This window comes from Anabrus simplex, chromosome 2 (genome assembly GCF_040414725.1).
Source record: "Anabrus simplex isolate iqAnaSimp1 chromosome 2, ASM4041472v1, whole genome shotgun sequence".
Lineage (NCBI taxonomy): Eukaryota > Metazoa > Arthropoda > Insecta > Orthoptera > Tettigoniidae > Anabrus > Anabrus simplex.
In genome coordinates, this window is record NC_090266.1 from 645,369,935 (window position 1) to 645,392,280 (window position 22,346).

General features: G+C 38.2%; 1 protein-coding gene across 7 annotated transcripts in view; it reads left to right on the top strand.

Annotated features, from left to right (window-relative positions):
• The window catches only part of LOC136864304 (rho GTPase-activating protein 12), a 417,475-nt gene that overhangs the window by 299,280 nt on the left and 95,849 nt on the right, over positions 1 to 22,346 (top strand). For all 7 annotated transcript variants that reach the window (XM_067141113.2, XM_067141110.2, XM_067141116.2 and 4 more), the window contains one exon: positions 10,456 to 10,513. In XM_067141113.2, the coding sequence (XP_066997214.2) occupies positions 10,456 to 10,513 (58 nt within the window). The remainder of the gene's footprint in view (positions 1 to 10,455; positions 10,514 to 22,346) is intronic.

Consider the following 22,346-nt stretch of genomic DNA (forward strand, 5'->3'; position numbering starts at 1 on the left):
TACAAAAAACACACTATTAAATAAAGAATGACATGTTTTGTTCTACATGAACATCCTCATATTCTATCAAGTCACTTTAAATCATGTGGATATATGTACAATATTGTTTACATTGCTTAAAGTAATCATAGATTATGAACTAGTCATGCTATGAACAAATGTGAACAAACTGTCACTTTAGTAAATTATGGAAATTTTCTTGTACTTATCTTAGATGCTGTCATCCATTATCTTCAGCAACTGTGTCTGGACTGACATCACTTGTTTATTGCCAGTTTTGGTCTCTGTGGGGGGGGGGAGTGAGAAGAAATTTTGTAGGCAATAACTGTTTCATGGAGAGGGGAATGCATGTGCATTGGTTCTGTATAATGGAGAGGGGAGAGGGAGGGGGGCTCTTCATCTTATAATGCACTTTTGTGTATTAGGCAGTAAATGTATGTTAATGATTTTGATGAATTAAAGTATGGAATTGAATTAAATGTAACATTTAAGACCTTATTTTTAGTGATAAATTATAACCTATAAAAAGTCTTGGTTGGCGAAGATGCTGCGTAAATTCAGGAAATTTACCATAGATAAGAATATCCTAATCCACATTCCAGACATTTAAGTCAGAGTAGACTCCTGTTGAATTCATTTAGCGCTAAAGCAAAAAAAATGTAGTCAGAAATTAATTTAATCGGGTGAAAAGAGGTGAATTATTTAAATGTGTGTGTTCATTGAGGTTGGTTTGAATGGCTTTTTCTTGTTTTGCGATGTAAATTTTGATAGCCTCTTTAATGTTCAAAGATTTATTTCTATTTTCGATGTGTAAGGCTTTTAGATCTGTGCCATTGTCAGTGAAATGGTGTGAGTTATCATGTGTGTTCTCCGAAGGCTGAATGCCGATTGTATCTAGTTGCATTTTTCTGTTCTTTGTACCTGGTGTGGAAATCATGTTTTGTTTGGCATATATATGTGTGGCGTTGCAGCTTGGTTCTTGACATTTGAGTTCATAAACTCCTGATTTGGAGACTTTTTTTTTTAAAGTTCCATTCACTGATGTGTCTTTGCAGTGTGTTGTTCATTCTAAAGGCTAGTTTTATACCTTGGTTTTTGAAAATGTTGTTTTATAGTGTGTATATTTTACAGGTGTAATGTTATATACCGAGTGGTTCACCAGCCCCTTATTTTTCACTGATAGGCAACCCAAATAATGCGTATAACCTAAAGATCCTTATAATTTAGTTTTATGAACACCAAATAACTTGAAATTTCTCCTTATGGTCGATAAGGCTCTCTGCTACCCAAGTGTCATCACTGTCAATTGATCCATGGACTTAGCAAAGGGAAAACTACTATGCACAATTCTGCGCCGAATACGAAGGACCATACTGCAAACGTGTGATTTATTGCGCCTTGAAATGAAACGGGTACCTGTAATATGATTGAATTAATAGGATATGCCACATATTCGGTAATGTAAAGAAGGTAAATGAACATTGTAAAACATCATTGAAGACTTCAACACGGATATTAACTTTCGAGGTGAAACAGCCATACATACAGTAAGTGCTAAACCTCTAGCAATTAACATATATGTTACCGAGCTCGACAGCTGCAGTCGCTTAAGTGTGGCCAGTATCCAGTATTTGGGAGATAGTAGGTTCGAACCCCACTGTCGGCAGCCCTGAAAATGGTTTTCCGTGGTTTCCCATTTTCACACCAGGCAAATGCTGGGGCTGTACCTCAATTAAGGCCACGGCCACTTCCTTCCCACTCCTAGCCCTTTCCCGTCCCATCGTCGCCATAAGACCTCTCTGTGTCGGTGCGACGTAAAGCAACTAGCAAAAAAAAACAAAAAAAAAACATATGTTGTCTTCATGGCCGAATCGGTTAAGGGCTGGAACACAAGGTGTGTGACTATCGGCAGCGTAGTGGTTCGAATCCAGCGTAAGGCAAATTTTTTGAACAACAGAGATGCTCCATTTTAGCGGGGATACAATAATAATCAGTTTTTTTTTTTTTTTTTTTTCAATTGGTTTTAAGGTATTCGCTCTGATTTGGTGTCTTTCCCTTAAGGATGGGTGGGGTAAGGATTGGGAAGGTACCGTCCTGGCATTTGCCTGGTGGTGAAAATGGGAAACCGAGGACTGCCAGCATGGGATTCGAATCCACAACCTCCCCAGTCCAGCGCGCACAAATAATAATCCACACCTACGAGGTCACATCACAGCACATATTCATTCACTCACAGTGTATTCCAGTGACTAGTACGTTGATATGTTGTTCATTTATGGGGAAGCAAGGCAAAACGCAGTTCATTCGCAATGTCTCTATCACAAGCGTTTTCCTGATAGAAGACTACTACGACTACCAACATGTTCCGAAACTTTGAACAAGGATTGTGGTTGACAGGGGCGCTTGGAAGGATAACTTCCATTAGAGATGCTCCTATAACATCTGGTCCAAATGAAGAGGCTGTTTTCAACGCTGACATAATAATCCTCATATTAATACAGGGCCACTTGCAGAACAGGCTAACATCAGCCGGTCATCAGTCATGCGTATACTGCATAACAATAAATTTCACCATACCATCTGCAGTTACACCAGACAGCTCCCTGGACGTGATTTTGATGCTAAAGTAACATTTTGTCAGTGGGCATTACACAGAGTGATCAATAATGCAGCCTTTATGGTCAATAGTTCTGTTTTCAGACAAACCACAATTTCACAACAATGGTGTCGTGCATAAGCACAATATGCACTATTGGAGCGTGGATAATCCCCATTGTGTAAGACAGGGCCTATTTCAAGTGCAGGAGGGGAGGGGGGCGGGGTAAATGTCTGGTGTGGGATCTTGGGTGACTATCTCATCGGACCATATTTCTTTGACGGACATCTAATGGGAGCATACTACCTTCATTTCCTTCAAAATGAACTCCCACAGTTGCTGGAGAATGCACCACTCCGCGAGCGATTATGAATGTGGTTTCAACAGGACAGGCCTCCACCTCATGGATCAGTAGTTGTCTGGAACTATCTTCATGCTTCATGTCCAAATAAATGGATAGGAAGGGGCGGACCCATTCACTGGCCCACCAGATCACCTGATCTAACCCCACTTGACTTCTTCCTGTGAGATCACTTAACCCTGGAACCGGCAGTCGTCGCGATCGCGACTCATTTCCCTGTTACTCAACCGGCAGAGTCGCTATCGAGATGCATTACGCCAGCGCTGACTAATTTCGAGATAGCGCCTTGACATTCAACATCATTATGACATATCTTGCATCATGTTGAAGAGGAAACTCTACTTTATAAATACAGCACAATTTTGAAGTAGTTTAGTGTGACAGTGTGTGCGGCATACACTTGGAAAAACTAGAACTCTTTGCAGAGCGTCCTTCTGTTGTGCTTGCTGTGGTTGTCCGATATGTATTTCCTTTCGTGGTGCAAAATTAGTGAATTGTCAGGAAGTAGTGAAATTCGTAAATTTTTGTTTGATCTGGACGGCGAAGGTGATAGTGACGTACTTTTAGAAGGAATTGACAATGATTTTGACAATAATTCGTCAGGTAGTGGCGAGTTATATGAGCCTAGGCTAAGTGATGTTGACACTGATATTGATGATGATGTGGAAAACAATGAACCAGCCACTGATGATAATAATGATAATGACGGTAATGCATTTGAACAAACAGAACCGAAGTGGACAAGAGTTTATCCTCCAGAGCCAAAAATAAAAGTGGAAGAGAAGTTCAAGGTTCGAAACGCAGGTGTACGAAATCGCCCTCCGAGAAACAGTCCTCCTCTAACACATTTCAATTTGTTTTTCTCCAATGCTATCTGGAATCTTTTAGTGAGTGAAACTAATAAATACGCACAGGAAATTATTCGAAATAAAACGAATTACGGAAATATGGGTCCGCATTCTTGTTTGCAAAGATGGGTTGACGTTACAGTATCAAAAATGAAAAAAATCATGTCTCTAGTTATAAATATGGGTCTAAACCCTAATAATAATATTGAAAAATAGTGGTGCGCTTCAAAATCGCAAATATTTCCATATTTTTCTAAAGTCATGTCACTAAAACGTTTCGACTGGAAAGAAATATTCTATAACCTGTTGGTAATGGTAATTTTTCATGCCTACATACTCTATAGTTTGAACACCGACGAACCCCTTGAACATGAGGAATTTATGATTAGTATTGTCGAAGGTCTTTTAGATGAAGAAACTCTTCAAAACATTCCACCTGGACCTTCAGGAGAAATGGGACATCAGCTGGTACGCCTCCCAAGGAAGAAACTGCGGTTGTGCCCTGTGTGTTCGACTGCAGGAAAAAGTCACGCACCCACTTCTGGTGCCCAAGATGTAATTGTGGTGTCCATAAATGGTACTTCCATAAATTAGAACATTTTGGAGGCCTATTAAAGCAGGAAGAAAGAGGAGCCACCCCAAAGGTAGCGAGGATGAATCTGACTAAGTAGACTCACGTTTTGGTGCGATGTGGTTGTGTTATTTCAGTTCTATTTTACTTTACAATATTTCAATGTAGTGAAACCTTTCTACATATTTTTAATCAGCATAAAATTGTGAAAATTTTGTATATAATAAAATTGTCATATAATATTAGTTTTTACGTACACGTTGTCCAGAACTTTCGGATTATTTTGGAATTCTTAGCGTGTGTTAGATACTTCCCCCATACTGCTTCAGGATACAAAATTGGTAAGCTTTATTTCCTACTATAGTATTCTTCATCCTTTTCTGAATAAAATGACATGTTATACATAAAAATAAATTGGAAAACAACATTTTTATGAAATTTTTAAAAGTTGCTTGCAAAACTTTTCTAAATGCTTGCCGCTTGCAGGTAAACTGCTTGCCGGTTCCAGGGTTAAAGCAGGTAGTGTATGCACAGGAGCCTGACGATCCTGGTCACCTTCGGCAACTGATCACCAAGGCGTGCCAAGCTGTTACACCTCACATGTTACAAAGTGCAAGAGTGTCTTTTTTCTTCTTTCAAGCTGCTTTAAGTAGCACTGACACAGATAGGTCTTAATGGAGACGATGGGACAGGAAAGGACTAGGAGTGGGAAGGAAGCAACCGTGAAAGGCACAGCCCCTTCATTTGCCTGGTGTGAAAATGGAAAACCACAGAAAACCATCTTCAGGGATGCTGACAGTGGGGTTCGAGCCCCACTATCTCCCGAATACTGGATACTGGCCACACTTAGAATGTCTTTAAAATGTCATGCAGAAATCTGCATAAACTACGGTGGTCAACATTTCGAACACTTGTTACACTGATTATGTAGGGTATCCTACTTCCTACCTACAAACCATCATGTCGTAGTCAAACCTGGCTACTTAACATCTGATAAAAATGGTCCTTTTCAGGACCAAATAAATATTCATTCTATGGAACTTTTCTTTTTTGCTAGTTGCTTAACGTCGCACCGACACAGATAGGTCTTATGGCGACGATGGGAGAGGGAAGGGCTAGAAGTTGGAAGGAAGCGGTCGTGGCCTTAATTAAGGTACACCCCCAGCATTTGCCTGGTGTGAAAATGGGAAACCACGGAAAACCATTTTCAGGGCTGCCAACAGTGGGGTTCGAACCTACTATCTTCCGAATACTGGATACTGGCCGCACTTAAGCACTGCAGCTATCGAGCTCGGTATTCTATGGACCAGAATGACATGTGGTCATATTACAGTCACTGCAAACAGCATTTATGGAGAAAAAAATGTATCAGCCTGTGAATCGAACCTACTACCAGACAGCTGGGCTGATACAATAGCAGTGATGCATGATTTAGCCACCTTAGCTACCGAGAGCCGTGGTGCATAGGTAGCGTGTTGTAGTCCTTATATACACTTCCTGTCCAAATGTAAGAAAGTGTTATTCACAGCTGTGATTGTTTTACACATTCATTATAGTTTAAATAATAGATATAACACTGCCACTAATGATTTCTACCATATTCACGAGCATTATATAAACTTATATAAACAGTGTAGTTGTACTAAGGCCATAAAGGAACAGGTACTAATGTTTTTTTAATGACTGTGATATATGCGTTAGTTGGGTTACCTACCTCAGAAAAGAATAAGGGGCTGGTGAACCACCCGGTATATTATATTTTGAACTTGTGTGTTTGACTGACTGAAAAGCTAAAAGTACACTAAGATAAATGGTCACTTTAAAACATCAGGCTAACTTGTTCGAAGCTTTAGGGATTTGTAATTAGTGAGTGGTGTTTTTTTTTTTTTTTAAAGAATCCAGCATATTGTAACCTCGCAGCTAATGTGGTCCTTGCATTCCGTGATGAATGAGTAGACTCCTGTCAGATTCATTAAGTGCTGAAGCAAAAAGTGTAGTCAGAAATTAATTTAGCAGGGTGAAAAGAGGTGAATTCTTTAACTTACAGGGCCTATGGTCTAGTTGTTTTGGTGATCAATTTATTTGGCGCTAAGCAACGAAAGGGCTCAACAAAGCATGGGGATTTAATATTTGATCGTACTTTGGGCCGATGATGTGGCAAATGTAGCTAAATTGGATTTGGTATCCGTACTTTTGTGGCATTCTTGGATTTATCGCTCTTATTCATGTGGCACATGGTAATTTAATTTGATGGCAATATTAATTTATTCTTCTCGGTGTAATTGGTTTATTCATGATTTTAACTTGGATAAAGTTATAACCTCAGTATTGGAGGTGCTGAATCTCACTTTCGTGAGTATTCCTTTGGCTATTTTTTTTAGAGAGATGGATTCCTCAGTCAGGCGAACACAAGGCACTCTGGGTGTGGTATACTCGTGAGGTCAATTTTGCCATTTTGGGACATCTATTAAAATTTATGCAACAATGGGGATATGAGACAAAGTAGGCTCATGGCATAAATGAAAGAAAAATATACAACACTCGTGGACTTTTATTACAACAAACACAAAATCAGTAATATTCTTCTCTGGGTAAACTTTTGATCATGAATTTAACAAACTCTGAAAGCTTCACTTCCTGTGGATTTTATACAAATAGGAAATTGATTGGACAGAATTTGATGCATCTCCTTCATAGTTGTCCTCATACTGCTTAAAGAAAACTAAAATTCAACCAGAAATAGCTTTCATTAGTTGGAATAACTAATTAATGTGTCTAACCTTGACAAAAATAACACCTCCATGTGGTCAAATTACATTCTTTCATACATCAAGTCTGAATAAATGTACATTTCAACCATGTGTCATATTTAATTGACTTGATTTAAGTTAATATCCTTTTACAGTTGTTAAATTTTAACACCATTATCTTTAAGATAGTTACATTGCTTTCTTATGCACAATGTACACTAATAACTGACTTAGGTATCAAACATTCCACTTCTTGTAACTAACTATTCACAGTATCTTATTTACATTATAGTGGTTTAATTACTTAAGAATTAAGAAATACATTCTTATTCAATTCAAGAATTGGCATGTTAAGATTCCACTTCAGTTTAATGGATTTTTAATCGCCACTTTAATTCTCATTCTGATTTTTAGAGTGTAATTTAATCGTTAAATGTCCTACACCATTTTCATTAGTGTTATTAAGAAGAATCAACTCTAATGCATGATTAATGATCTAGATTATTAGTCTAGTTTAGAACCTTCTTATTCTACCACTGGATAAAGTAAATTACCTTCTTATAAATTATAACATTATTTCTGTCACATGGTTTGATATTTCTTTGGCTGTTCTTTACTTTCCCTAGATCAAAGTATAATTTATTTGACTATGTTGAACTTAACTAATTGGAAAATAATTAATAATTTTATCACACTATTTTGGTTAAATAGGGTACACAGTGCTTAAGAAATCTGCATAAAACATCATGAAATGACAGAAATATGATCACACATCATCATAAACTACACTACACATGCATGAACTACACAACTTCTAAGTGCTTTCCTTTATATAACTTACCTGTTGAGTATTATCATTGAAATTATTAGTCTTAATTGTTGTTAAATATAGTAATGATCCTACTTGTTTTTCCTCTGCTCACCATTCACTAATGAACTTTATGATTAAATGAAATAAGAAATCACTTGGCTGAATTTCTTTACCTATTTCAATGAACTCCATTAATTATTAGGAAGAAGTATAATTACACAATGCTATCAATAATAATTCTTTTAACCGGGATTAACATTTAATCAATGCATTGACAATTGTTCAGCCCCTGTTTGAACAGTTATTAAACCTAACAACTAACTCTTGCTCACATGACAGTACGTAGTCAAATCATTATCATTTGCTGCGTACCTTTTGCCTTCAGTTCATAAAAATGGATTACTATCATTCTGTATCTTACAACAGAGAACTGAGCATTTACATGTACAGTAGTTTTATAAAAAATACTACGTATTTTTATTGGCTCAAGAAACTATTTTAAACTTCCCAATTTGATTTCCACCTTACCATTACTGTATGTTTATTATCAGTTGAGTTTCCTTCCTATAATAGGATTAGATTAGAAGAACACTGACTTAGGAATTCGTGTACTGAAGTATGTAGTTATCCTACAAAACGTTGCCACCTTCTGATATTGAAATATTCCATTAAATTTGAGAATTAGTAATGGGGCTTGAATTTATTATTAAATGGAATTATTATTAATCACAGATGTCCTAGTGGTTCTTTTCTTGAAGACAGAATGAGCACTCAAATCAAAGATAGATTTACACTATTTAACTAACACCAAAATAGAGTAAGAAAAGAATCAATACTGCTACTATTTGAATAGAAAATATCTACTGAATTAGATAGATCATACTTTTACTGTATGTATGGAAAGGAAATAAATAAATTACAAAATGGTACTTAATTTTGGTTGATGGAGCTGGATTCCCTCTGCCTAGATTATCAGGTTGGCAGATGACCTCATCCTTGTACTTGGATAGACTGCTTCATTGCACGGGCTGTGTAAATCGGATTTAATCGAGCTCGATAGCTGCAGTCGCTTAAGTGCGGCCAGTATCCAGTATTCGGGAGATAGTAGGTTCGAACCCCACTGTCGGCAGCCCTGAAAATGGTTTTCCGTGGTTTCCCATTTTCACACCAGGCAAATGCTGGGGCTGTACCTTAATTAAGGCCACGGCCGCTTCCTTCCCACTCCTAGCCCTTCCCTGCCCCATCGTCGCCGTAAGACCTATCTGTGTCGGTGCGACGTAAAGCAACTAGCAAAAAAAAAAAAAATGAATAAATCTGATTTAGTTGGCCGTGCCGACTACAAATGCACTCACTATATCTATCCAGCATTGATCCTAGGCTAGTTGAGTTGAATACAGTCCTCATTGAATTTCCATCATGGTACCAATTTCCTTGAAAATTGGTTGCCAAAAACTAACACAAATATTAGTATGGAGCACACCACAATTGTTCCTAGTACAGTTTCTGGTTAACAAAATACGGTACTTAACTTGAATTCCTAGAAAGATATTACAATGTGCTGCATTTATGTCTTAAATTTCCCACGACACAGACTTTCTGGTTACTAATTACATAGACTAGAAAACATTTAGCTGACAAATGGAGCTGGGTTCAGTCGCTGCAAAGTTCTCTGCCTAGACTGTCCTTGCTGATATGGTGAGTTAAGCACGGCTTTCTTCATTCGGCACTCCACTGAATTGTAGTTGTTGCTTGGATAGAACTATTCTTGATACAATTATACAGACTTCCATTTTGAAATTACTAGAAATTTACTGCAAGAGGGTTCTAACTTGAACTGTTTCATCGTCACGAAAAGAAAAAAATGTTGCCTTGGTAAACATTTTTCCACAGCTCAATAAGAACATTAATTTCCAGCTAAGAATTATGTAGAATAGAGAGGTCATACAACCCCTCGCATTGTATATAAAAACTTTGTCTTTTAGTTGTATCCATAAATTACTACTGCTAGTTGGTTAACATTCCCTATGTAAATGTTTATTGGTTAAATTTATTTCACTTTGGAATATTCAGAAACTTTCGATTTGAAAACGTAGCTCTGCTCATGGTTACCCCCGTCTTCAGGTCAGCTGACTTTCAGTCAAGTCCTGTACTGGTTGATGGAGAAAGAGAGAGAGAGAGAGAGAGAGAGAGATAGAGAGAGAAATAATCTCCTCCTCTTCTTATCAGCACGGGCGGATGACTTGCTCGCTCTCAGAGTCTCGCTACCAGGTGTTTGACCAGGTCATTCAAATGTATTTCAAGTTCATTGAGCTTGTCAATACAATAATGATAATTCCTTTGTAATTACAGCCACAATAGACAGGTACAATATCTAGACTTTCTTAGGTTATCTTGCTGTTTCAGTAATGTGTTGTTCTGTCTTTCAAACATTTATGATCCTAATCTCTGAAATTTTTGACTCATTGGTGACCAGCTGTGATAATTTAAAAACATTTGACTTTCTTCTTCTCTTTTCCAGGCAGAGAGAGAGCTCAAATAGATCATCTTCCATACCAAGAAACTTTCTGCTAGACCAGGTTAGTCACGTGTTGTTTTGTATTTTGTAACTATTGAAGGAACAGAGTGAATGAGAAGTAGTTATGTACTAAATCTATGAACCAAACCAAACCAAACCAAACCCCATGGCGCAACAGCCCTGAAAGGTCATGGCCTACTAAGCGACCGCTGCTCAACCCAAAGGCCTGCAGATTACAAGGTGTCATGTGGTCAGCATGACAGATCCTCTCGGCCGTTATTCTTGGCTTTCTAGACCGGGACTAAATCTAGGATAGTAGTTTATATATCACCGTTGCACCTGCGAGAACCACTGTGCGATGATAATGATATCGGAGAAATACTGACCCATACTACATATATCTAAGAACGAGCATTCATTGAGGTAACTCTCACAGTATTAAACCATGGATGACAGAACCATACCTGCCAAAGTTGATATAGCGATTTTTGCAGGCACAAGGACAATACATATATCACGCTGACATGCCAAAAAGGTCATGGGATAGGAATCTGGTATCATGTAGGCCCTCATCTAGCTCAGTCAAGTGCAGCAACTTGTCATGGCATCAAATCCACTAATGGAAGAAACACTTGTGGAGAGTTTCTAACTCATGCCGTTAGGATAGCTACCCACAGCTTCCTGCCGTTTGTAGGTGTAGGGTCATGGGTATGAATGGACCTCACCACCACTTCCCAAAAGTGCTTCGCAGGGTTCATATCAGACTAATGCAATGGCTACGGTAGTCATGGAAATTCTCCAGAATATTCCTCAAACCAATTCCTGGACCTGTAAGTTTGGCCAGGCTTCTAGAAAGATATGTTACAAAATACCTTCTAGTAAGTTCTCGAGTGCCTAACAACATAGTTGTAAAGAATATTCTACGATCATCTCGTCTTACCTAGTGCCATTCTGGATATTACAATGTGTTATACAATAGTGTAACAGATTTCACATCATATATACAGGTAATAATAAATTATATACTATTAATTACAGGTTCTTATATTAACTGAACTCATGTAAATGTCTATATACAGCACATTTCATGACATAACCTCACAAACAATGTGATCATTCGACTGCATAAATAATAATAATACTAATACTAAATGGATGGATAAACTTCATAGCCATACATTGTAAGTCATAATAACAATCATAATCATAAAATAATAATAATAATAATAATTTGAGCTTGATACTTGGGTTATTTACCCATGTGTGAGAGAATATTGTTTTCAGGTTATATCAGTTTATCACACTTGTGTCAATATCCAGCCCTTGCCATGTAAACATACCCCACACCAGTATGGAACTAACACCAGCCTGTCTGGTGCCTTATTGACAAGTAGGGTGCATGGCTTCACAGGGCCTGTGCTGTATCCAAACCCTACCATCAGCTTCAAACAACTGGAACAGTGACTCAATGGACCAAGCTACATGTCACTAGTCCTCCAGGGTCCAATTAGCAATGTCATATGCCTAAGTGAGATGCTATGCCCGGTGTCATGATGTTGACAAGGCCACTCTGGTAGATCTTCTTTTGAAAATGGAAGTCTATTCTGGAAAAGGTGCTACAGATACTGGTATTATTCCACTTCTAGCAAACTACTTGGACAAAGGTCATACTGTTTACATGGACAGATATTATAGCTCCCCTGCAGTTTGTAACTTTTTATGGGAAAGGAAGACAAAAGCTGTAGGAACTCGTATGCCCAACATAAAGGAGGTGCCTCAGAATATCATTGTTCAGAAGAAGATACAGAGAGACGAATTAGTATTTATGCACAGAAATAATCTTCTTCGTTTGAAGTGGAATGACACAAGGTGACCTCTTCTGATGTTGTTGTTCACACAAGAGAAGGCCCTAAAATTAAATCCAAACTAAATGCTGTTCTTGAATACAATATGAATAAAACAAGGGTAGACAGGAGTGAACAAATGATAGCATATTATCCCTTTGGAAGAAAGCAACTGAAATGGTAGAAAAAACTGTTCTTCCATATGTTTATTATGGCATTCACAAATGCATTTGTGTTGTACCGGGAAATGCAGGATGCGAGTACGAGAAAAAATTGCCACCTACAACAGTTCATGGTTGAGTTAGGTGAAGCTCTTGTAGTAAAATCTGGAACAGAGTTCACCAGCAACTAGGATCAAGTACAGCCTCCAACAGATTGCTAGGACAGCATTTTGATGAGAGGATTCCTCCAAGAGAAAAGAAAGCACAACCAACGTGCACTTGTAAAGTCTTTGCAGATAAAGGAAAAGCAGAAAATGGGAAGTAATGAGAAAGGAGACATGCTGGTGGTGTCCAATGTGTTCTGTAGCACTTTGTGTACCTGAATGCTTAAAACTAATCCACACTTAAGCTCATTATGTGTAAGAATTTGTTGTCAGACTTTTTCTTGTTGTTGTTGTAAAAGGCATACCGTTGGAAAATGTGTAATGTGAAAAGTATTCAGTAGATCTTAATGCAACTTTTTAATCTGTAAAATAGGCACTTTTAATTTTTTGATGATATAAATATGTTAAAATTGCAGCCTACCTACTATTTTCTACAATTTTTTAAAACCTTCAAAATATGGCAGTCTGCATGCTCATATGCCACCTTAAGACATGGTCTTCAATGTGTTAATTAAAATAGACTGGTGTGTTTCGTTTTTGAAAGAACATCATCAGATTATATCAAATCACACTCAGAAATATTTAGAAAAGTATAAACGTTTATATTTATTTCTGTTTAAATCCTTAAAACATGAAATCTGACTATCTTAATGAAGTCCTCACCAGTGGGGCATGGCATGGCAGAAGGTTAACAAACTGACTAGCGAGCTGGACTCGCACCAACAGAGTACTGGTATTGCAACAACTAGCATTTTATGCTAGAGTGGAGAAAAATGAGGACTTCATTAACGTAAGTTCCATATTACAAGTTTTTAAGGATTTAAACAGAAATAAATATAAATGTTTCTATATTTCTTAATATTTTTGAGTGTGGCTGATAGAATCTAATGATGTTCTTTCAAGAACGAAACATATTCTATTTTAATTAAGATGTTTCTTTTTCAGATATAATTCTGTTACCATATGTTTTTTTCAGGTAGTTTATAAATTAATTTTGGCAGACTGAAGAACCTAACAGTTCTAAATTAACTTAATTGAAACTGAAATGAGCTGGCTTCAGATATCACAAATTATATTAAAGACATAAAGAACTAAGCAGTGTCTCATCATTTCTCAATTGTTATTCTATTACTGACAGATGAAGGAAAATCAAAAGAAAAACAACAAACTAATAATGTATACAAACAGTTGGTAAGGTATAGATCAGAGTGCTCGCGATGGGCATTTCGTCCTGCGGGCGCACAGCTTTGTAAGTGGGCGGGCAGGCTGACGATGTGTGTATGCTTTTCAGTCACAGTGATGTGGTTATATCACAGACCATGAAGGTTGAGCTAAGTTCTCCCAGTCACTATCGATCACTGTGGTGGTACCCAATTTTGTAATGGAGGCAGAATATAATGAAAGAAAGAGGGCAGAAATCCACATCATGTTCAATTTACATTATAAGAAATAAGTTAATTCTGTTCATATCAGTTCATGAGAGACCAAGATGGCGACTACTGTGTGTGAGTCTGTGATATCCGTAGTAGATAATGGTGTATGATGCAGTGAAAAATGTGACAAATGCAGAAGAGTAGTTAAAAATGGGATTCTGTGTCGTAAGTGTGATGAATGGTACCATTTTCGTTGTGCAAATATTGTAAATAGGACTGATATTGAAGAAAGTGAGTGGCTGTGTCCCGAGTGTAAACAAACTGATAGTGAGGCAGAACAACAAGAAAGAGAGACTTACGAAACTATAATTAAGATTTTAGGAGTGCTACAAGAGGACTTACACGCTCTGAAACATGAAAATGAAAGCTTAAAGGACAGAATAAAGAAACTGGAAGATAAAGAAGACATTGTAGAAGAAAGATCGCCGTGGACGGAAGTGACGCGTGGCCATTTTAGACCTAATGTTAAACATATGGGAGAAACTACGTACAACTTAAAACCGGGAAAAAACTCTTTGCAGTGCCAAAATAGATTTCAGTTATTGCAGCAAGTTCCAGAAGAAGACACGCCAAGTTTTCCAAATAATTTTAAATCCAGTGGAGGTAAGCTACAGAAGAAGAAAACCAACCGAAAGTCAAGATCGCCAAAGATTCATCTCTACGCAGACAGTCAAGGGCGGGGTATGGCAGAAGGCATCAAGGATGAGCTGCAGAATCCAGAGACTGAGGTTTTAGGACTAATAAAACCAGGTGCCAAAACTGAAGACGTCCTTTCAAGTTGTGATCCTGTGTTAGAGAAGGACAATTATGTGGTGATTGTGAGTGGTACAAATGACATTGCTGCAAATGAAGGTGAGGAACTAATTACGACTCTCAGAGGTAAGATTTCCAAACTACCTGACTCAAAAGTAATTGTAGTAAATGTGCCACCCAGGTATGACCTTTTAGAGGACTCATGTGTGAACAAAGCTGTACATGATGTAAATATAACAATCAAGAGATTATGTAAGAGTTTTAGAAATGTCTATGTAGTAGATACTTTAGGTCTTGGCAGGCAAATGTTCACTAGACATGGGTTACATCTAAATGGTAATGGAAAAGCAACTCTTCTTCTTTTCTTTCTTCTTTTCCTGCCGCTTTTCCCACACCTGTGGGGTCGCGGGTGCGAACTGCGTCGCACGTGTGGATTTGGCCCTGTTTTACGGCCGGATGCCCTTCCTGACGCCAACCCTCTATGGATGGGATGTAAGCACTATTGCGTGTTTCTGTGGTGGTTGGTAGTGTAGTATGTTGTCTGAATATGATGAAGAGAGTGTTGGAACGGACATATACACCCAGTCCCCGAGCCAGAAGAATTAATCAGAAGCGATTAAAATCCCCGACCCGGCCGGGAATCGAACCCGGGACCCTCTGAACCGAAGGCCAGTACGCTGACCATTCGGCCAACGAGACGGACTATGGAAAAGCAACTCTCTGTAGACAAATTGCTACAATTATCAACAGAGATTTGCAAACTAATCTGTACTTAAGAAAAGCCATACCACTAAACTGGCACATACAGGGAAACTTGCCAGAAAACCCAGACCCTTAAATCAAGATCTATGTACAAGGATCTGGGTTCCAGGGAAGTTCTCAACTCATAAGTCAAATGTTACCCAATTGCAACAGTCAAGTTTTAGGGAGAAAGGAGGTCTGAGATTGCTCTTGGTAAACTGTCAGAGTGTAGTAAATAAACAATTAAAATTCGGTACATTGATGGAATCTTATGAGACGGATGTGGTGATAGGAGTGGAATCGTGGTTGAGAGAAGGGGTGGGTAATACAGAAGTATTTCCAGAAGGGTATACAGTCTATCGTAGAGACTGAGGAGATAAAAAGGGAGGAGGGGTATTTATTCTGGTGAAGGAAACTTATTGTTCGCATGAATGGTTTACTGATGAAAGGGATGAAATATTAGGAATAAAATTAGTTTGTGATAATATGAAGGAGGTGGGAATTATAGGAACATATAGGCCTGGAAGAGAGGAAAGAGACATGGAAATATTTGAGAAAATAATAGATTATACTCATAAAAACAATAATGATACGGTAATAATTGGGGGAGATCTAAACTTGCCTGAAGTTGAATGGAATGGAGCTGCAAGTGAAGCCCATGAACAGAAACTGGCAAATAAGTTAATTTGGGAGGGAGGATTTACACAAGTAGTACAAGAACCAACTCGTCTCAATAACTTGCTAGATGTATTCTTGGTTAAACCATGGGGAATTGTTGATAAAACTGAGGTAATTGAAGGAATAGGTGACCATAAGGCTGTAATAATGGATGTAGGACTCGTACCAAAAATGCTTAATAAGAGGGTCACAAAAGACAAGAAATTATACAGAAAAACTAAAGTTGATGAATTTGGGACTTACCTTAAATCACAATTCAGTTGTTGGATAAGTGAAGGGAATAATGTGGATACACTTTGGGCTAAATTTAAAGGAATCATTTGGGAAGGAGAGAAGAGATTTGTACCTGTTAAGAAGGGTAAAATGACCTCAGACCCTGTTTATTACACAAGGGAAATAAGAAAATTAAAAAGAAAATGTAGAATAGTAAACAGGAAAATCAAAGAAGGTAGGGAGAATAGAGAAACTAGAAAACAGCTAATGAGGGAACTGAATAGAGTGAAAAAGGAAGCAAAAGAGAATTATATGAATGGCATTCTTCAAGAGGGTAATGACCACAAAGGGAAATGGAAAAAGCTGTTTTCATATATTAGGAATCAAAAAGGAAAAGGAATCCAAATTCCTACAATGGTGGGAGAAGGGGGTGAACACTATTTAACAGATACTGAGAAAGCAAACCTCTTTAGTAGGGAATTCCGAGATTCAGTAGAAGATTGTCAGGACTTGGAAACCGTAACAGAAGATAGAGAGGGAGAGACACAGAGGGAAACAAGAAGCGTCTCATTCACAAATGAAGATATTTTCAGAGAAATCCAACTGCTTCAGCAAGGAAAAGCAGCAGGAAGTGATCAAATTACTGGGGAGGTATTAAAGACAATGGGGTGGTATATAGTGCCTTATTTAAAATTTCTCTTTGACTATGTCATAAATAATAGTGTGATACCAAAGGAATGGAAGGAATCTATAATAATACCAATTTATAAAGGAAAGGGTGATAAAAGGAAACCAGAGAACTACAGACCAATCAGCCTGACCAGTATAGTTTGTAAAATACTGGAGAGGTTAATAGCAAAGTACATCAGAGGGATATGTGATGATAAAAATTGGTTCATGAGGAGCCAGTATGGATTTAGAAAGAAATTTTCTTGCGAAGCACAACTGGTGGGATTTCAGCAGGACATATCAGATCAGTTAGATTCAGGAGGCCAGTTAGATTGCATAGCCATAGATCTTTCCAAAGCCTTTGATAGAGTGGAACATGGAATATTATTAAAGAAATTGGAGGGAATAGGATTGGATGTAAGGGTTATACGTTGGATACGAACATTTCTAAATTCAAGGGTTCAGAAAGTCAAAGTAGGAAATAATATATCACAGGAAGAGAAAGTCTGGAAGGGAATTGCACAGGGTAGTATAATCGGTCCGTTACTTTTCTTAATATACGCAAATGATTTAGGGAACAATATAACATCGAAAATAAGATTGTATGCAGATGACATAATTGTTTATAGGGAAATAAATAACATTGAGGATTGTTCAGAATTACAAAGGGACCTTGACAGTATCCAAGAATGGGTTGAAGAAAATGATATGAAGATTAATGGAGACAAATCAACTGTTACAACATTTACAAACAGGAGCTTTAAAACTGAATTTGAATATACTTTGGATGAGGTAGTTATCCCAAAAGATGGCAAGTGCAAATACTTAGGTGTGAGATTTGAAAGTAATTTGCACTGGAAGGGTCATGTTGATAACATTGTTGGGAAAGCATACAGATCGTTACATGTCATAATGCGGCTACTTAAAGGATGCAACAAAGAATTAAAAGAAAAAAGTTACTTAAGTATGGTTCGTCCATTATTGGAATATGCAAACAGTGTTTGGGATCCTCACCAAGAATACCTAATAAAAGAACTAGATGGTGTGCAGAGGAAAGCAGCAAGGTTTGTAACAGGGGATTTCAGGAGAAAGAGTAGTGTATCAGAAATGTTAAAGGAACTTGGGTGGGAAACTTTAAGTAAGAGAAGGGAGAAAACTAGACTTATAGGATTATATAGAGCCTATACAGGAGAAGAAGCATGGGGAGATATCCGTGAGAGGCTTCGGTTGGAAAATAATTATATTGGTAGAACTGACCACAAGTACAAAATTAGAAGGAATTTTAGCAGAAGCGATTGGGGTAAATTTTCTTTCATTGGGAAGGGCGTGAAGGAGTGGAACAGTTTACCAGGGGTAATGTTTGATCCTTTTCCAAAATCTGTACAGATATTCAAGAAGAGAATAAACAACAACAGAGATAATAAATGAAATGTTAGAGGGCATTCGACCAGTGCAGGATATTGTAAATAATAAATGTGTGTGATTAAATTAATTCCATCCCCTGGTCTAAGGAGTTTGGACAGCCCAAGTAGGGGGACTGCCTGTAGGGGTGAAGTACAGTGGGGACTTCGAGGGCCCTGGGACCGCTACGGTAGCTGTGAAGGCCCTTGAGGAACTCTGAAAAGTGGTGGCAAAAGGGGCTCTGGTTAAGACGCAGCAGGTCGTTATGCTACTTAGGTTCCAAAATGGGTAAAATATAAATATGTAAATAAATTCAATGTTAATTTTAATCTTATACCAGTTGTATAGTATTATTAGAAGTAATTTCACATACCGTACTGTATATGAGTTAACTATGTTTGTAAGATATTATAAGTAGAATTTTGTAAACAATATAAATTTATTAAGGATGATGTGTGTGTTTAATAGAAAAAATTATTAGCGTAAATTGTATAATATTGTATTCTAGGAAAATTTTCTTCGTCTCCTGTTAATTTAAAATTTAGTGCTTGACAGTAATGTATTTTAGTGTACCATTTGCCACCGAGGTAGACACCTCATTTGCAAATAAAGAGATTTTGATTTTGATGTAGTTTGACCAGATACAGTAAAGAGTTAAGAGTCTCCGGTGGATCACAAAGCAGCGTACCGGCCTCTCACTGCTGGGTTCTGTGGTTCAAATCTCGGTCCTTCCATGTGAGATTTGTGCTGGACAAAACAGATTAATCATTGCCCCCAGAGGAGTGCGACAAGCATCGGCAGCCAGCACAATTCCTATTCTCGCCGCTATATGGGGGCTTCATTCATTCTATTCCTAATCTGGTCAAATGACTAGAAACTGGCTGAGAATTTCCATTTTCACAATAAAGAGTTAGGGCTACAAGTTCAAATACTTTTTGTACTGTACGTAATGAATTATAACTTTCACTGTTATATTTTAAGAGGTGCTTTAAAACCATTTCTTAACATAATATGGAGTACAGGTGGATAAACTGTGGCTTGTGGTTGCTTCGGTTGAAATTATCTGATAAACTCACAAACAATCCAATCATGCTTATGGGCAATAACATCAGTTAGGTTATTTATTTGAAGACATACTGTATCTATTACGTAGATGCGTTTACATTGTTATGCTTTAATCTTGGATAGTATATGATGAAACTCCTCGGTATTATCATCAGACTCCTGATAAATATTAAATACTATTTTCAGAAATTCAGTGGACAGGGAAAGACACATAACACTACAACACTGTGCAAAATCAAGCAGAAAACTTGTTGAATTATGAAAATATATTACGTTTTGCTGAATGAATAATAGGAATTGAACTTTTTTGATGGAAATACTCTCATTCTTATTCAAGGAATTGTAAATTGTATCCTGTACGCTCAAACCCTGTATCTTTGTAAATTGTAAAAAAATAAAATAAATAACATGCGAGTTTTCTTTGAATGTATAAATATAAGAAAATAAGACTGACTGTTTATATCGAGTGCAGTATAAATTAAACCAGAATATCTTTAAAAGGATGGTTTTCTTGCCATTATAGTGTTTTCATTTATTAAATTTTTATAAATCTCTACCGCAGTCAACATTTTGCTGAGCAGAGGAGGGGAGCTTCATACAGTCGCACATCACTACTCCACTCCCCTTCAAAGCCGAAGTGTGTTTGCTCTCTCACTTCACTGTGACATATGGTTGCTACGTAAGCTGCCCACATTTACGTCAGACCCGCCCGCACTGGGCTAGCCTCGATGAGCATCCAGCTGAGCAACTCTGGTATATAGTAGATGGAGAGGGGAACATAGAGATGAATTTAGGTATTATTATGAGTCAAAACATTTAAAAAATTTGGAGTTAGGTATTGAGAATATGATGGACAATAATAACTTAAATGAAACTATAAGAATGGTTGAAAGATCAGTAGCTTGCTTACTACTTTTGTTTAGTTTTCTTTACAAATTATGTTTATTCTGTTCCATACTTTCTCAGTTTAGTTTTCTTTATAATACCTACTTAAATTGTACCTCTTTGGCCTGCCAGTTCTTTCTATTTTCAATCATTAAATCTTCGTACTTCTTCCTGCAGAAATCTATCCTTAGGTCCAGAGATCCTTCTGTATGTGGTTAGTGCATTTCAAGTGGTATCTAGGGCGTAAAGGTACATGGAAAACAAACAAAGCTGAGACTGATACACTTATACATGTAGAGAACACTGCCTGTACTAGGCGATCCAATAACTATGGATGAAGTATTAGAAAAAGGAAAGGGAATAGATCAGGTGCTATTAGGGGAGTTACTTATGAATTCTGGAAAGGGCTAAGTAATAAGTCAGATGTTAGGAATAATAACTAAAATATTGAACAAAAGCCAGGCTGAGAGGCGCTGGCCTTCTGACCCTTCCAAGAAAGAGAAGGGAAAATGAACAAAACTTATTGTATGATGATGAGTGTAAAAAAGAACTGATGTGGCAAGGAAGAGGTTCACAAGACTGGAGTGGTGCAGGCAGCCTTCCTGGAAGCCCACAGAGTTCACTAGCATGTTGTAGCAGGCTTTCATCCTGTCATTGACTACCCTCAAAGTTTGTCGGTCATAGTCATATAGAGAGACGAAACAGATACTTTTCAAATGTTGTTCTAAATATGTGTTTGTTCTTGATATAGACAAAACAACAATAAATGTATTGAAAAGGTGGAAAATCCCTTAATTACAATAAATAATGTTATCATTGAGCTGGTCCACCATCTCCCACATACAGTCTATTGCTGGCGGCTCCTGTCTGGTGCCAATCCAAACATCAGGTCGCATGGCTGGCTTAACTCCCTTCCATGTTGGCAGGTGTCACGCCCATCATCTCATAGGTGGACGCACGATAAGATATTAGGAAGGACCTTATAATCCCAGTCCCTCTAGTGCTCCTCGGTGGTCTTTTTGAAATACTCCACCCTGCCGATCAACTGAGGGTGAGGATGCATCATGCAGGTCTTCCAAACATCCAGACGTTGTAAAACCTCTTGCAGCGGCCTCAACTCCTAAGTTCCTGCCCTGGTTGCTGTGTAGTTCCTTCAGTGCACCAAACTAGCAGTAGAAGTTCATCACTGGGACGTCGGCTACTGTCAATGCATCTTGGTCAGGGATAACTTAGACCTCTGGCCACTTGGTGAAGTAATCCTTGGTCAGGAGTAGATAGCGATTCCTGACATCGGCTTTTTGGAAATAACCCAGTGATATCAATGGCAATTCTCTCAAAAGGTGCTCCTACATTGTATAGCAGCAACTTACTCGTACTCCTGATACGTGGGTCTAGGTTCGTAGCACAGGTGTCACACATCTGACACGTCCTCTTGACATAATTTCTCAAATGCTCCCAGTAGTAACGCTGTCAGGGAGGGTCTAAAGATTTGTTCACTCTCTGGTGGCTGGCAGCGGTGCCCTCATGCACTCGGTCACCACTTCTTTCCTCATACTTCGGAGGATTATCAGCTGGGCAATCTGCTTCTTGCTGTCGGTAGGCTCCCACTTGTAGGTTAGCAGTTTGTTGCTGGTTTTGAGGAATGTCTACATGGCCCACAGAATCTACCCGATGTCGTCGTCCTTCAGCTGTTCCCTCCTTAGGATGGCTCTATCCCAGCCTTCAGCGGCAGCCCTCATGTCCTGGATACCCACAGTGCCCACCTGCCTCTCCACCTCCTGGCAGGTGCACAGCTCTTGGAACATAGCCTTCTGGACAGAGCATCGGTGTTGCAGTGTCTCCTTCCTTGTTGGTGCGTGGTGGTGAAGTCGTCCTCTTGGAGGCATT